Source organism: Mesoplodon densirostris, chromosome 20, assembly GCF_025265405.1.
Source record: "Mesoplodon densirostris isolate mMesDen1 chromosome 20, mMesDen1 primary haplotype, whole genome shotgun sequence".
In the NCBI taxonomy this organism is placed as follows: domain Eukaryota; kingdom Metazoa; phylum Chordata; class Mammalia; order Artiodactyla; family Ziphiidae; genus Mesoplodon; species Mesoplodon densirostris.
In genome coordinates, this window is record NC_082680.1 from 9038961 (window position 1) to 9056229 (window position 17269).

The 17269-nt window shown below is 39.3% G+C and overlaps 1 protein-coding gene across 1 annotated transcript in view; it reads left to right on the forward strand.

Annotated features, from left to right (window-relative positions):
* CSMD1 (CUB and Sushi multiple domains 1) overlaps positions 1 to 17269 on the forward strand; it is a 1461432-nt gene that overhangs the window by 881703 nt on the left and 562460 nt on the right. The window contains exon 9 of the mRNA XM_060085850.1: positions 346 to 423. Within this exon, the coding sequence (XP_059941833.1) occupies positions 346 to 423 (78 nt within the window). The remainder of the gene's footprint in view (positions 1 to 345; positions 424 to 17269) is intronic.

Below are 17269 nucleotides of genomic sequence, written 5' to 3' on the forward strand. Positions count from 1 at the left end.
AGCAGTCTTCTGGGTCATTTGGCGAAATGATAATGGTTTGTAGAATTTGCCATCACTGGTGGTAAGCAGCTTTGGGCGTAGATGGTAATCCTACCACATACTATTTTTAGCTTCTGACACTGCTGTCATAAGATATGATCTTGCTGGTTGATAGACTTGCATTAATTATTCACAGGCTCTTATACTTCATTTGCTTTGTCTTTGCATCATTCACCCCTTAGAATGCGTCCCATATTCCAGGGGTTGGTAAGAAAGCAGTTATGACTGGAAAGGCTGTGAAGATAAAATGCAATTTTATGATATCTCTCTGAGTCATACCTAATAATGGTTTTTTGTTTCTTCCAGTGAAAAAGGCGATTGAATTGAAGTCAAGAGGAGTCAAGATGCTTCCCAGCAAGGACAGTAGCCATAAAAACTCCGTCTGTAAGTCCCCTTTCTTTCTGTATGAGGATTGATATGTCCATTAGAGGGAGCGGTTTCGGAGAGGTAATTCTATAAACTGCCTTTCCCACTTCATCTCATTCTGCTTTCCTACTTTAAAATATTTGCCGGAAGAGAGAATCTACACTGTGTATTCATCTTATCTCCTAAATGCATCTCAGACCCATCTTTGCTCTCTACCCTCATCAGTCACTGAGACTGGACCATCCAGATTTCTCTGTTAAACAGCTGTTCCACTCTCAGGTATTTTGATCCCAGTTTCTCTTTCCATTCTAGTATATACCACACATACCGGATTGATCTTCGGGGCACCGGAGTCTTGTCTTGTCATTCTCCTATTAAAATGTTCTTGATCATCCGTGGACTAAAGAATAAAATAGTTCCAGGCAACATCTATATCCCTTCAAAGAAAACCAGAATATGAAGACCACATGTATAGGGTTCTATCTGGATGTGCCCAGCACATAGTAGGCACTCGGCCAATAGCTGTTGGATGAATGAAAGTGTCCCCTGACACCTACTTTTCTGGTATCTCTTCCTTAACACCCTTCACCATAATTTAGCCAAAAGGACCAGTAGACTGTGTCATGGGTGCCTTTGCTAGAAGTGTCCTTGCCGCCTTCCTTGCATGCAGAAGCCCAGGTGGTCTTAGAGCCTCACCATTGGAACCTTTCCTGGCTTCTCCAGGCACGGTTAGCTGTTCCCTCCTATTGCTCCCCCAGTCCTGTGTTCTTAACCTCTGCATTTTGTCACAGTTTCATTATGGGTTTGTCTGTGCTGCTCACTGCACGTTAGAAGGCTCCATTGAGATTCTGAAGTAGGTTTATTTCCAGGGTGGTTCTTCCCCCTGCATCATGTTCTTTTTAAAATTTTCAGCCTCTTGGAGTACCTTTTCTATTCATTCCTGGTGACCTCTTCTTGTGGTGTTCCCGCTGACCTGCTCTCTTGGTGAAGAGTCCCAGTGGTTGGGATCTATGTATTTTATTTGGTTTGCCACTACTAGCAGTTGGTACAGGTGGGATGCTTGAGGTCATTTGGAGCAACCGCAGTTCAATCAGCTCTACTTTTATCTGCGTGATATATTGGGCTTGTGTGTGAGGTTTTATCCATGACAAATATCACATTAAAACTAAAAAGCAAATACAGACAACAATAATGATCATTTAAAAATCACATTGTAGATTAACCTACCTCTGCTTTCTTAATATCCCTATTTTATGGCTTCCTAGTGATTGCCTCTGTAATGATAGTCCATCGACTCTGTATGATGACCCTATCCTCTGGCACTTGGGGAGGACAGAGAGGTAACCCCAGACCCCTAGGATGTAGGCTTCAGACACAAGTGTGTCTTAGGCATTTTGAGATAATATAGACTGGGTGATTTAAGTTTATTTCTCATAGTTCAGGAGGCTGGGAAGTCCAAGATCAAGGTGCTGGTTGATTCAATGTCTGATGAGGACTCACTTCCTAACAAAGCAGTCTGTCTTCTCATTGTATCTTCATAAGGTGGAGAGAGGGAGAGATCACCTTTTTGGTATCTCATCCCATTCATGAGGTCTCTAGCCTCATGACCTATCACCTCCCAAAGGACCCACCTCCACATACCATCACCTTGGAGGTCCGGGCTTCAAGATATGAATTTTGGGGACACACACAGTCTATTCAAGGGGGATCCTTCAGTCTCTGACTGCAATTCAGGCCCTTAGGTCTCACACATACACACAAATCAACCTGTAAATGCACTTCCTGTTTTCATTGTACCTCTTTTTGGATAATCATGGGCAGTATTGTTCAAATTAAACTGGACTTACAAATAATGAAGGACAAAACTACTGGAGGACAGGAAGAAAGGAGGTCATTCTTTTAAAATAAAGTTTTAATATTTTGTTTCATTAGTTTGGAATGTTCAGTACAATGGGGGATGTGGTATGTATAGTTACTTTGAAATTTATATTTTATGGATTAAAAACCTTGCAGAAATGATCCACAGTAACATAGAACTACATATCAGGTGAACCCATACATCAAATCAATATAAGGTCTGATAGCAGTCAAGTAGACATCAAATTTATCTGCTAGTGGAACATTCAGCCAGAAGTTTTTTTTTTTTTTTTCTTTTTGCGGTATGCGGGCCTCTCACTGTTGTGGCCTCCCCCGTTGCGGAGCACAGGCTCCGGATGCGCAGGCCCAGCGGCCATGGCTCACGGGCCCAGCCGGGATCCTCCCAGACCGGGGCACGAACCCGTATCCCCTGCATCGGCAGGCGGACTCTCAACCACTGCGCCACCAGGGAGGCCCCAGAAGTTTTTTTTATGAAAAGAATATGTCTGGGTCCTTATCTGAACACAAATTGACAAATGAGTCATAACTCATTGGTGTTAGAAAGTGTTCTGTCCTTTCTCCCAACAGTATTAAACTACCTTTTTGTTAGACTTGAAAATTAATCATTAGAGGAAATGAGGAATGCCTTCTAAGATCAGCAACGTAATAAATAGTAAAATGTTATTTATGCAGAAGATGTGGCTGAGGAAACTAAATTAAGTGCTTCATAGAGAAAAGGACATAGGCTTTGAAGCTAGAGAGACAAGGATTCAATAGTTGTAAAAGTATTTATCGTATTCAAGTCCAAGTTTTATCATTTATAAAAGTAAAATGGTAATGATTCTTTTTGAGTAGATGAAGCAAGGTATTTGTAAACTGCTTGTTCCAGTATACAGCATATAGTGGGCATTCCACCAGCCATACCTGTTAGGAACTTTCCATACACAAACAGGAGACATAAAGACTGTATTCATAGTAGGTCAACCAAGGATCTAAACGGCTGGGATCTTACTTTCCTAAGATCTTAGGAAATAGTTTGGTTCCTCATAGGAGGTGAGCCCAGAACACAGGCCCCTGAAGCCTCACCCAGGACACAGCCTTCACCTAGGAAGTGATGAACCCCTTACCGTTTTGATGGGGTGTGAGAGGGAACATGAAGGTGATGCATATATTTTATACATGTGGTGACACTTGCTGCAGACGTGTCAGTTACTGACACTATTATTAAATCATTTATACACAGATTAGCTAATTTATTTACATTCAGTATTTATATTAAATATGGTGCCTTTGGTATTGGCCTCGTTATTTTTCACGCCATTCAATAAACTGTAGTCTCTGTATTTCTGGTTTACCCTGAAAGCTGGGTTTCTCTTGGAGACCACAGCCTCTGCTGTTCTCCAGGTTAAATTCAAGCATACAGGCCTCTCTGACACAGGGTACGTAACTGCCCTGAACCTCAGTTCCTCCACCTGAGGGTTTGGAAAAGGATATAACAAAATACTCAAAAAATGCTTAGTGTAGGGTCTGACAGCCACAGTTAGCTGTCGTCCCACCTCACTTGTGTGGATCTCTATTTTGGTAGTTTTCATTGTATATAGACATTTTTTATTTATGAGTCTTCTTCCTGAGATGCCTCACAGAGTACGAAATGTGACAGCAAAGGCTGTGTAATTATCCCTTTATCCCCTAATCTAAGACTGTGTCTGCTACCAAGCACCAGTGAGGAGCTTATTTAATTACAGCCTGACAGGAATGGATGACAGTAGCAACTGTCCTCTTTTTAAAAAAATTTTTATTTTATATTGGCGTATAGTTGATTAGCAATGTTGTGTTAGTTTCGGGTGTGCAACAAAGTGATTAAGTTATATGTATACATGTATCTATTCTTTTTCAAATTCTTTTCCCATTGAGGTTATTACAGAGTATTGAGCCAAGTTCCCTGTGATATACAGTAGGTCCTGGTTGTTTATCTATTTTAAATATAATAGTGTGTATGTGTCAATCCCAAACTCTCAATCTATCCCTCCCCATCGCTGTTTACAATAGCCAAGACATGGAGGCAACCTAAATGTCTGTTGACAGGTGGATGGATAAAGAAGATGTGTTACATATATATACAATGGAATATTACTGGGTTGTTAAAAAGAATGAAATAACGCCATATGCAGCAGCATGGTTGGACCTGGAGGTTATCATACTACATGAAGTAAGCCAGACAGAGAAAGACAAATATCATATGATATCACTTATATGTGGAAACTAAAAAAAACAACTGTCCTCTTGTGGTTGTGGATTGTGTTCTGCCAGTAAGAAGCCCCAGCAGACGATTGGAGGGAAGCATGACTGTGAGGTCTGGGTATTTATCACTCTTGCAAAATCCGCTCAAGCTGGCTGTGCTTGAAGGTGCAGAGGCCAGAGGTCACAGCTCCTCTCACAGGGGTTCACCCTACAGTGGGCTTTCCCTCTGGCTTTCAAGGCTCATTTTCTCCCCTGTTGCTTCCAGCCCAGGGGGTGATAAGAGCTTGACTGTTACCTTGTTCCAAGTGTCTACACTACCCCTGGTGGCATCTCTAGGTGTACTCGGGTACAAGCAGACCCTTTGTAAGGAATACTGGTGTACATTACTCTCCTCGAGGGTGGCATTTATTTCCTGTTCAGACCCTGTTTAAGGTGATGGAAAGCGGTCAAGATTTTGGTGAACCACTGAGGGCAAACTCTACCCAAAGATCCAGATGGTTAAAAACAAAGCACTAGACCAGGCAAGGAGCCATGCCTTCCTGCAGTTTCAGGCGCAAGCCTGGCGAAGTCCTCCTGACAGTCCCCTGAGCATCAGGAGGGAATCTAGGAAGTGCTGGGAAAGAGCTGGAGGCCCTGGACAGGGGGAGGGCAGGGTTTCACAGACCACCAGAAGGAGCTTGTAGTTTAGTGACGGAAGACTGCTAGGATCACAGCAGTGAGGCCATTCCAGTGCTGCATCGAGGGAACCTGTATCGTGTGTTATAACCGGGGAAAGAAAGGGTTTTGTGACTAGTACATTAAAAAAGTTTATACCGATATACAGTAGCTGGTACATAGATTAAAAACAAGCTCTTCATTGTTCTATTTGAAGGATAGGTGGTGCCTGTATCCCACAGTCCCGGATTCCAGCCTATTCTCAGCATGTCTCCCCATTTTCTCCCTAGATGTGCTTTGATTTTATACGTTTGGTCCACAATGAGCCGCTTGGGAGCTGAGCTCTCCTCTGGGAAGTGCTTCTTGTCTGACACCCACACTGAATTACACACCTCCTCATCCTCTGATAGCCCAGGCTAGCCAGCACTTAGCAAGTATTTACTGATTAAATAAATGAAGGAAGGAAAAATATCCATTATTGTGGAGCAAAAGCCCTACAGATTTTCTCTTTTACTCCTCTCAGTGGAATCTGATGAATCCTTTGTGAATTTTGCCCTGGAATCACTCAGTCAGTTCCTCCATCCTGCCCTGACTTCATGTTACCAGTTAAGCCTTAGCAGTTCTCTTTAGTCCTTAACATGCATCAACTTAACCACATAGGGTGGAGTGATGTCAAAGGCTGTGGAGATATTTCAACTCATCTATACAGTGAGGGTGATTTCCTACGTTAATTCTTAGAATGAAATGACTTACAAGTTTGGTTTTTTCATCAGTCTCATTCATTACTGATTAATGATGTTTTCAGGAAAGCCCAAAGATAATTAAGGTATTAATTCTGCATAATACTCTAAATTTCTCATTATTTAAAGCTTTAAAGGATTGAAGCATAATTGGGCAACGTACAGCAGGAAGGGCACCTGGAATAAATTCAGTCAACACCCCCCCCATCTTTCTTTCATCACTGAGTGATGGAAGGCTTCTCTTTATTCTGGGATTGGAGCCTCTCGTAACATAGGATTGTTAAATTGCCACCCTTTTTAAATGGTGGTAACTGTAGATGACTTTCTTCCTCTTCTTGACATTCTCCTCCACAGAATACAATGTTAGCAACCTAAGTATGAGAGTCAGGAGGGTAGGTAATCCATTACTGCCCTTCTAACTCCAAAATATATAAATCTGTAGGGAGAAGGGCAAGCAAAAACCTTGGAAGTTATTTTCCAGCTAGAGATTGTTCTCCCCATGTAAAATTAAAGACCAATGGCTTTACAAATTCAATATTGATATGTTGTAACTCACTCAGATAAATTGATGGCACAGTGGTGTATTAAGCATTTGCAGTTACAACTGTTTATGCCCAAGCAAGATAGGACATTGGGTTCAGAGTCATTATTTAATGTAAAGCCAAGTTAAACATTGTGGAAAAATGGAAAAGTATAATGCATTGCCTTATAAACCCTTGGGAAAAAACAACAACAGACCATTATGAAATAAATGACCCTAAGATTCTTCTACTTTTGACTGTAAACCATGCCTTTCATTGCCTTTTTTTCCAATACGTGAATTTTTTCCTACCTTTAAAAAATACGTGAAGCCCTGTTAATGAAAAGCAATTGATCAAATATTGTCTTTTATAATAACAATAGTTCCATTTTTCTCTGGTTTTTCTTTTGTCTTGGACATAATTATTTGGAAGGGCACATTTTAAAACTTTTGTAGTTCCACGTTCTGGACAACAGTGCAAAATGATACCTTAACGACTTTAAAGAGTTACAGATGCAATCCTAATGATACAATGTTTGATTTATCTTTTTAACATGGTGTGACTCATTAATCCACTTTTTAAAATATGCCATAATAAGTGACTTTCCCATCTGTGCTGGGTCATACTGTATTATCCACTTGTCACTAAAATTGCTGCATTCATAGTCGTTGTTTTCTTATGTTTGAGATAATTTAAGAGCAAATGGAATATACTAGTATGTAATATTCTCTTTTCACTTATATTCCAGTGTGCTAAGAGGGAGAAAAAAAGGTTAATCTTATGTCTTGCATAATTTCTTCCCTTCCTGTCAGCCAAAAATGGCTCAGCCCAGGAAAAGTCTCTCCTTTCAATCCTTTCTCCATAAACAGGGATTAGTGGAAGTTAAGGAAAAGGAAAAAGGAAACCATTAATCTTTATTAATAGGGGCAAAATGAGAGAGAAAGAAAAGGCAAGCCATCCCAATAATTTTCATCATTTGGAAAGTAGTTTCAGTGTGATCCACTCCCAGAGTGGAAAGAGGCATGTCTGGTTAATGACCCCAGGCTTCTCTCTAGATTTCCAGACTGTTATATCCACCTGCCCACCCGAGATTTTCATGCCCACGTGTGATAGGCATCTCTTTCCCATCTCAGAAAAAGGCCATTGCTTTTCCTGTTAGGGACCTAGAGCCTGGCGCCACCCCCGCCCCCAGACACCAGCCAGCCTGCTGCCTCCCAGCGTGTGTCAGAAGCCGACCACTTCTCTTCACCTCCAAACCACCAATGTCCTTAGGTGTGTTACTGCATCAGCCTCACCCCGTCTCCCTGTCTCTGCCTGTTTCCCTGCAGTCGATATCTCCATACCTCATCCAGAGGGATCAGGAGGGAATATCCGTAGAATCACATCATTCTTCTGCTCAAAACACTTCAGCGCCGTCCCGTCACAACCAAAATGAACCCACATTCCTTACAGAGACCTACAGGACCTCCTTACCTCCCCACCCCATCCCCTCTCCCTCTGGCCCTTGTCCACTAGCTTTGGGGCTGTTTCTTAAGGATCTCAGACACACTCCCACCCCAGTCTTTTCTCCTCTATTTCCTGTCTGAAATGGTCTCCCCAGTCATCCTCCCTCCCTTCAGATCATTTCTCAAAAATTCCCTTCTCCGTAGGCTCTCACTGGTCACCCTAGCTAACTTTCACACGCCTTGCCCATACATCACTTTACCCCCTCTTGTTACCTGTTCTGCTTTCCTCTGTATCACATATCATAGTGTATCATGTGTATCATGCTTATTTTTGTATGTATGTGTGCATATTAGTGTGTGCATTTATATGAATGTGTGGGGGTGTGTATGGGGAACATTATGTGTAATATAGTATACATAAGGTGTGCATTCTATACTATTATGTGATGTATGATGTATATATTCAATATAATATATTGTATAACATAATACATATTATGTCATATAATGTATTATATAATGTGTAAATAATATATTAAGTGTATATATATATATATATATATATATATATTCATATTTACTTCCTGTCTCTTCCACTCCCCCCACTAGAATACAGTCTCTTTGAAGGTAGATATTTCTGTCTGCCCTCTTCAGTGATATCTACCAAGGACTCAGCAGAGTCTCAGGCACACAGCAGTTGCTCAATAAACATTTATCCATTGAACGACTGAGTTTGTTAGTTATGTGGTGGCCTGAAGAAGTGTGACAAAGTGATGTCATACTTTTCTTCAGTTAGGTCTCTGTATTTCACATCTTAATCATGCATTCACCAGTCACACATTGAGGAAAGACAGACAGCTGTCATGGAGATGTTCAAAATATGTTCCTTCCCTAGAGGAAATTACAGTCTACTGGTATTTCAGGTTATGTAAATATTTATCAGATGAGTGCTGCAATAAAGGTAGCAACCCTTACTGAGCATTGAGTAAAAATAGAAATTTATTAGCTTTCAAAATAGTAGTAGATCAACCCATAAAAAGTCAGAATCCACAGGGAAGATGTAAAGCAACATTAAATTAGGTCCTTTGCAAGCCAAAACACCGTGCTTTCTATATTACACCTCGTCAATGACTGAATTCCTTGAACCTCTCATTTATAGACATGTACTTGGCAGTGGTTAAGAGAAAATCATGCTTATTATCAAAATTATATGTAGTATATGAACAAGGCACAAATAATTAAATAACTGGTCGACTACAATAAAGTACTACAGTCTTAGAATCATTATGCCCACTGCATGGAAAGAAACGTTAAAACCATGAGAAATTAATCTTTTTCAAATTTCTGTCACAAGGTGACGGCATTTGGCAATAAAATCTCATTGTCAATCTAGATTCTGTGCTCTAGGAGGTCAGAAAATATTCTACAATACACTAATTTTCCTCTCTACCACTGCTGGATGAGTCCATTTGTTACTGAAGTGATGACTAGGACATGGCTGGCTTTTAGAAAGGGCATTTGAAGAACTGCAATGAAAGCCAGCCCTGCAATTCTCCAAGTGCTACCCCAGATTTGGTGCTTGAAGAGGGCTGTGGATGTGAGGGAGATGGGATGAGGGAAGGAGAATGGAGGGAGGCTATTAAGAAACTTGAGTGACTCCATTAATAAGGCTTCTAAGACAGGCTATCCAGGGAACAAAAGTCATGCCATGTCCCTTAATCTCATCAGCCATCGATGATGCTTTGTGTGGTTTCCACCTCTGAAATTTTATTCCAGAAATAATTTCCAACTGGCATTTTCATCACACCATACTTTCCCAGGTAACTGGATATATTGTGGTTTCATGAATCCCCACTTGAATAATCTTCAAAAATTAACAGGATTTGCTTTACCCGGTTACCAAAAAAACCACCACATTTTGTTTCATATTAATACTGTTATAGTCACTAAGGTTGTTACTAAATTGCTGGAAATGCCACCCATCATCAGGTTTTGTTTTTAGAGGACTTTATTGCTCTATTATTAATGGATGATTTATTTGAATGGTAGTAGACTAGAGTGATTTGTAAAACTGCTGCAGGAAAAGGCGTGTCTGCTATTATCTGTGCTGGATTTCTGGCACTAAGTGCTCTAGATCTTGCTTTAGAGCAGACTTAGACAGTGGAAAAAATATAGCCCCATTAACCTCTAACAGTTGTATCAAGGTTTAGTAAAACACTAGTGATAATTGCCCCAATCTGCTTTGTTCCGTCATAAAATGTAGCAATATGAAATTTTGCAATTGTTAAAGATCCTTGTTTTCTTAACAAAGATCCATTCCCATCTAGCATGAATATAGTAGATTGTACAAATTGCTTCATAAATCAGGTAAATAAATTATGCTTGCAGTTTCTAAATAGGTCTTTAGCTCCTGCAGGAGCTAAAATATCTTTTAAAATGCCTTGGAAAATCTTGCTGGGAAGGGAACTGCTGTCTAGATACATTGGGAAGAATGGCATCATTGGTAACTAGAAGCAAGGCTAGGTGGTGCATCAGTGATTTATCATGCCATTTACAGATAAAATTTCTTAAGTAACTAGAAAAAAAGGATTATTAAAATATGTGAAACAAGATATAGCTTGATTGGATTATAGATGGTTCAATTGTACTGTAACCCTAGTAGGAAATAAAATCCTTTTTAAATGGGTTCAGCATACAGTTCTAGAGCATAGTTGATTAACTGAAGGGACACACTCACTTTGCAAAACGACTGGAGAATGCCTTCCTTTATTACAAACAGTGAACAGAAGACAACCTGCAGATTATGGTAGACTTGAAAGAACAGTGTACAGCAGCATTTCCATCACTTATTTTTTAGAAGCCCAACATATCACACACATTTTTATCAAATTTTATAAAATAACTTAATCTTCCCATATAATTGGGTGAAAACAACTCTGAAACTAGAGAATTGTGGGACTATTGGTGTTTGTGTGTTGGTACAGGTACATAATTCCAGTAGTAGTTAGAAGAAGGACTTGCTATTTCGTTGTAATTTGATTATCTTATATGGTCAAATGTTTGCTAGTGAGTAACGTCAATCAGAAGCTCTAAGGATTAAGCTAATTAATCATGGTAGCTCCTTTATGAATTAAAGCCCTCCATTCTATACACAAGGAAGCTAAGTCGGCCAGTTAAATTAATTAGTCCTGATATAAAGATAGATAGGAGAGTTGGGAGTTAAAAATCAAGGAATACTCAGAACATCAAGGGGAATTCAGAAAAGATACACATCTCTTAAGCCTCATCGTTTTATTTAAAACACATTTTTTTTTTGCGGTACGTGGGCCTCTCACTGTTGTGGCCTCTCCCATTGCGGAGCACAGGCTCCGGACGCGCAGGCCCAGCGGCCATGGCTCACGGACCCAGCTGCTCCGCAGCATGTGGGATCTTCCTGGACCGGGGCATGAACCCGTGTCCCCTGCATCGGCAGGCGGACTCTCAACCACTGCGCCACCAGGGAAGCCCTAAAACACATTTTTAAAGGTGTAAGGAGAACACTGAAAATATTTTCAGATTAAGTCCTTTCATTGGAGTGCTTATAGAATCACAGAATTGTAAAATTGAATTTGACTTTCAGCTTTCAGGGAGAAATCAGTTTGCCCAGATGGATAAAGCTGCCTCACTGAAGGAGAAATTCAGAGATAAATGAACTGATGTTGCTCAAATAGTGATAATGCTGATAATTTATGTTGATTTTAAGGGAAGTAGTTAGTGTGTTCAGTAACAGGGAAAATGTAAGAAGCATGGGTGCCGCCTGTCTGTTTAGATTGAGGGAGGAGGGAAATGCCCATCTTCCTCCAGTTTTTCGGGGAAGTCTCATCGACAAGATGCTGTTTGAAGCATTCCGATTCAGGTGAGAGGGTGGTGAACTCACACCTACCTGCATCACAGGTGACCCTGTAAAGACTGGCACACCTGTCACGTATCCTCTACATTGTCTTTCAAAGGTTTTTACTTAGTTGGCAATTTCTCTTTTTACCAAGAATAAAAAATACCCCTTTATTTTGAAATTATCATAGATTTTCAGGAAACTGTAAAATCTACAAGGAGGTCTTGGGCCTTCACCCGATTTCTCTAACTATAGCATAATCTCAAAACCGGAAAAGTGGCTTTGGGACAGTCCACAGAGTTTTTCAGTATTTCACCAATTTTACACGTTCTTGTGTGTGTGTGTGCATATGTGTAGTTCTACACAATTGTATCACCTGTGTGGATTCTTAAAACCACCACCACAATCAAGACACAGAGCAGCCCCATCACCACAGGTCTCCCTGTGCTGCCCTCCTGGTAGTCGCACCACCTCCACCGGGCAAGCACGCAGCTCTTCTCCACTCTATAAGCTCGTTATTTCAAGAATATCATATACATGGAATCTTACCCTGCGTAACCTTTGGTGATTGGCTTTTTCCCTCAGCACAACTCCTTTGTGAACCATCCAAGTGGTTGTGTGTATCAGTAGTTGGTTCCTTTTCATTGCCATGGAGTTTTCCAAGGCAGGATGTATCACTGTTCAGCCATTGGTCTGTTGAAAGATACTGGTTTTGTTTCCAGTCTGTGGCTCTTAAGAACAAAACTGCTATCAACTTTGTGCTATGAATGGTTTTCCATGAACATGGGTTTTCATTTCTCTTGGATAAAGGCCTGGGAGAGTAACTGGTGGATCATTTGACAATTGCATATCTAGTTTTATAAGAAACTGCCAAACAGATTTACGGAGTGGCTGTACCACCTTACGTTCCCACAAACAATGTACATGTGATGCAATTTCTCAGCATCCTTTCCAGCATTTGGTGTTAAGACTTAAAAAAAAAAAGCCATTCTGATAAATAGCTGGTGATATCTCATTATGGTCTTAAGTTGCATTTCCATAATGGCTAATGATGTTAAAAATCGTTTTATGTGTTCATTTGCTATTTGTATATCTTCTCCAGTGAACTGTTAGTTTACATATTTTGCCCATTTTCTGTATATATATATATTTTTTTCCTGTCGAGTTTTGAGCATTTGTTATATAGTCTAGATGCTAATCTTTTGTTGGACATATGGTTTTTAAATATTTTCTGTCTGTCTGTAGATTATCTTTTCATCCTCTTCAAAGGGTCTTTTGCAGAACGTATCTCCTTTTTAGCTAGTGGACTTCCATGTAAAGAACATAGATTCTAGTTTCTTTTAAAAGCAGGAAGGCTTGGCAATACCTGGCCTGCTGCCATGCATGATATCTACAGGAACAGTTGACTGGTGGCTGCCTTAAATAGAAGTGGAGCGAGCCCCATTGACCAGAACCCCATGGCCTGCTTACAGCCTGCAGGCTGTTTAGGTTTACAATCCTAAATCCTAAATCTTGGCAGTTTATGTGACCTGTATTTAGAAGGCAAAGAAACTGATAAAATGTTCTCATTCATAATCCCACAATTGATTAGACATTTTCATGGGGATTCAAATGAGCTGTACAAATCGTGATATAAGGGAATTTAAATTATGGAAGTAAAGCTTAATGCAACTGATAAAGAACAAAAGAAACATATTTTATAAATTCTTATTTATTTTTTTCAAAATTCTTAACCTCTTATTTCTGGTTTAGCCATAAAGTTTTAGGTTTAAAATGGACAATTTTGTTTCCCTTACTTACTCTGCTGTCTTGACTGCAAAATGGGATAGCCTTAGTTTAAATCATCAGAGATACATAACAATGATTTTTTAAAATAGATCTTTATGGGAGTGTAATTGCTTCACAATACTGTGTTAGTTTCTGTTGTACACCAAAGTGAATCAGCCATATGCATACACATGTCCCCATATCCCTTCCTTCTTGAGCCTCCCTCCCATCCTCCCTATCCCACCCCTCTAGGTCATTGCAAAGCATCGAGCTAATCCCCCTGTGCTATGCTGCTGCTTCCCACTAGCTAACTATTTTACATTCGGTAGTGTATATATGTCAGTGCTACTCTCGCTTCACCCCAGCTTCACCCTCCCACCCCATGTCCTCAAGTCCATTCTCTATGCCTACATCTTTATTCCTGCCCTGCAACTAGGTTCATCAGTACCATTTTTTTTTTTTTAGATTCCATATGTATGCTTTAGAATGTGGTATTTGTTTTTCTCTTTCTGACTTACTTCACTCTATATGACAGACTCTAGGTCCATCCACCTCACTACAAATAACTCAATTTCATTTCTTTTTATGGCTGTGTAATATTCCATTGTATATATTTGCCACATCTTCTTTATGCATTCATCTGTCGATGGACACTTAGGTTGCTTCCATCTCCTGGCTATTGTAAATAGAGCTCCAGTGAACATTGTGGTACATGTCTCTTTTTGAATTATGGTTTTCTCAGGGTATATGCCTAGTAGTGGGATTGTTGGGTCATATGGTAGTTCTATTTTTAGTTTTTTAAGGAACCTCCATACTGTTTTCCATAGTGGTTGTATCAATTTACATTCCCACTAACAGTGCAAGGGGGTTTCCTTTTCCAGCACCCTCTCCAGCATTTATTTGTTTGTAGATTTTTTGATGATGGCCATTCTGACTGGTGTGAGGTGTTACCCCATTATAGTTTTGATTTGCATTCCTCTAATGATAAGTGATGTTGAGTATCTTTTCATGTGCCTCTTGGCCGTCTGTATGTCCTCCTTGGTGAAATTTCTATTTAGGTCCTCTACCCATTTTTTTAATTGGGTTGTTTGTGGTTTTGATATTGAGCTGCATGAGCTGCTTGCATATTTTGGAGATTAATCCTTTGTCAGGTGCTTTGTTTGCAAATACTTTCTCCCATTCTGAGGGTTGTCTTTTTGTCTTGTTTATGGTTTCCTTTGCTGTGCAAAAGCTTTGAAGTTTCATTAGGTTCCATTTGTTTATTTTTGTTTTTATTTGCATTTCTCTAGGAGGTGGGTCAAAAAGGATCTTGCTGTGATTTATGTCAGAGTGTTCTGCCTATGTTTTCCTCTAAGAGTTTTATAGTGTCTGGCCTTACATTTAGGTCTTTAATCCATTTTGAGTTTATTTTTGTGTGTGGTGTTAGGGAGTGTTCTAATTTCATTGTTTTACATGTAGCTGTCCAGTTTTCCCAGCACCACTTGTTGAAGAGTCTGTCCTTTCTCCATTGTATGTTCTTGCCTCCCTTGTCGTTAATTAGGTGACCATATGTGTGTGGGTTTATCTCTGGGCATTCTATCCTGTACCATTGATCTATATTTCTGTTTTTATGCCAGTACCATACTATCTTGATTACTGTAGCTTTGTGTTGTAGTTTGAAGTTGGGGAGCATGATTCCTTCAACTCCAGTTGTCTTTCTCAAGATTGCTTTGGCTATTCATGGTCTTTCGTGTTTTCATACAAATTGTGAAATTTTTGTTCTAATTCTGTGAAGAATGCCATTGGTAGTTTGTTAGGGATTGCATTGAATGTGTAGATTGCTTTGGCTAGTATGGTTATTTTCACAGTATTGATTCTTCCAATCCAAGAACGTGGTATACTTCTCCATCTGTTTACGTCATCTATGATTCCTTTCATCAGTATTTTACAGTTTTCCGAGTACAAGTCTTTAGCCTCCTTAGGCAGGTATTTTATTCTCTTTGTTGCGATGGTAAATGGGATTGTTTCCTTAATTTCTCTTTCTGATTTTTTGTTGTGGGTGTATAGGTGTGCCAGAGATTTCTGTGCATTAATTTCGTATCCTGCAACCTTACCAAATTCATTGATTAGTACTAGTAGTTTTCTGGTAGCATCTTTAGGATTTTCTATGTATAGTATCATGTCATCTGCAAACAGTGACAGTTTATCTTCTTTTCCAATTTGGATTCCTTTTATTTCTTTTTCTTCTCTGATTGCCGTGGCTAGGACTTTCAAAACTATGTTGAATAAGAGTGGCAAGAGTGGACATCCTTGTCTTATTCCTGATCTTAGTGGAAATGCTTCCAGTTTTTCACCATTGAGTATGATGCTTGCTGTAGGCTTCTCATATATGGCCTTCATTATGTTGAGGTAATTTCTCTCTTTGCCCATTTTCTGGAGAGTTTTTATCATAAATGGGTTTTGAATTTTGTTAAAAGCTTTTTCTGCATCTACTGAGATGATCATATGGTTTTTATTCCTTAATTTGTTAATGTGGTGTATCACATTGATTTGCGTATATTGAAGAATCCTTGCATCCCTGTGATAAATCCCATTTCATCATGGTGTATGATCCTTTTACAGAGTTGTTGGATTCTGTTTGCTAGTTTTTTGTTCAGGATTTTTGCATCTATGTTCATCAGGTATATTGGTCTGTAATTTTCTTTTTTGTGGTATCTTTTTCTCATTTTGGTATCAGGGTGATGGTGGCTTCAGAGAATGAATTTGGGAGTGTTTCTCCCTCTGCAATTTTTTGGAAGAGTTTGAGAAGCATCTGTGTTAGCTCTTTTCTAAATGTTTGATAGAATTCACCTGTGAAGCCATCTGTTCCTGGACTATTGTTTGTCGGAAGATTTTAAATTATGGTTTCAATTTCATTACTTATGATAGGTCTGTTTATATTTTCTGATTCTTCCTGGTCAGTCTTGGAAAATTGTACCTTTCCAAGAATTTGTCTGTTTCTTTGTGGTTGTCCATCTTATTGGCATATAGTTGTTTGTAGTAATCTCTTATAATCCTTTGTATTGCTGTGGTGTCAATTGTGATTTCTCCTTTTTCATTTCTAATTTTATTGATTTGCATCCTCTCCCTTTTTTTTCTTGATGAGTCTGGCTAAGGGTTTATCAATTCGGTTTATCTTCTCAAAGAACCAACTTTTAGTTTTATTGATCTTTGCTATTGTTGTTTTCATTTCTATTTCATTTATTTCTAGTCTGATTTTTATGATTTCTTTCCTTCTACTGACTTTGGGTTTTCTTTGTCCTTCTTTCTCTAGTTGTTTTAATCGTAGGGTTAGATTGTTTATTTGAGATTTTCTTGTTTCTTGAGGTGAGATTGAATTGCTGCAAAGTTCCCTCTTAGAACTGCTTTTGCTGCATCCCATAGGTTTTGGGTCATCGTGTTTTTGTTGTCATTTGTTTCTATATATTTTTTATTTCTTCTTCGATTTCTTCAGAGATCTCTTGGTTATTTAGTAGCACACTGTTTAGCCTCCATGTATTTGTGTTTTTTACAGTTTTTCTCCTGTAATTGATTTCCAGTCTCATAGTGTTGTGTTCAGAAAAGATGCTTGATACGATTTCAATTTTCTTAAATTTTTCGAGGCTTGATTTGTGACCCAAAATATGATCTTTCCTGGAGAATGTTCCATGTGCACTTGAGAAGAAAGTGTATTCTGCCACTTTTGGGTCGAGTGTTCTATAAATAGTAATTAAATCTATCTGGTCTGTGTGTCATTTAAAGCTTGTGTTT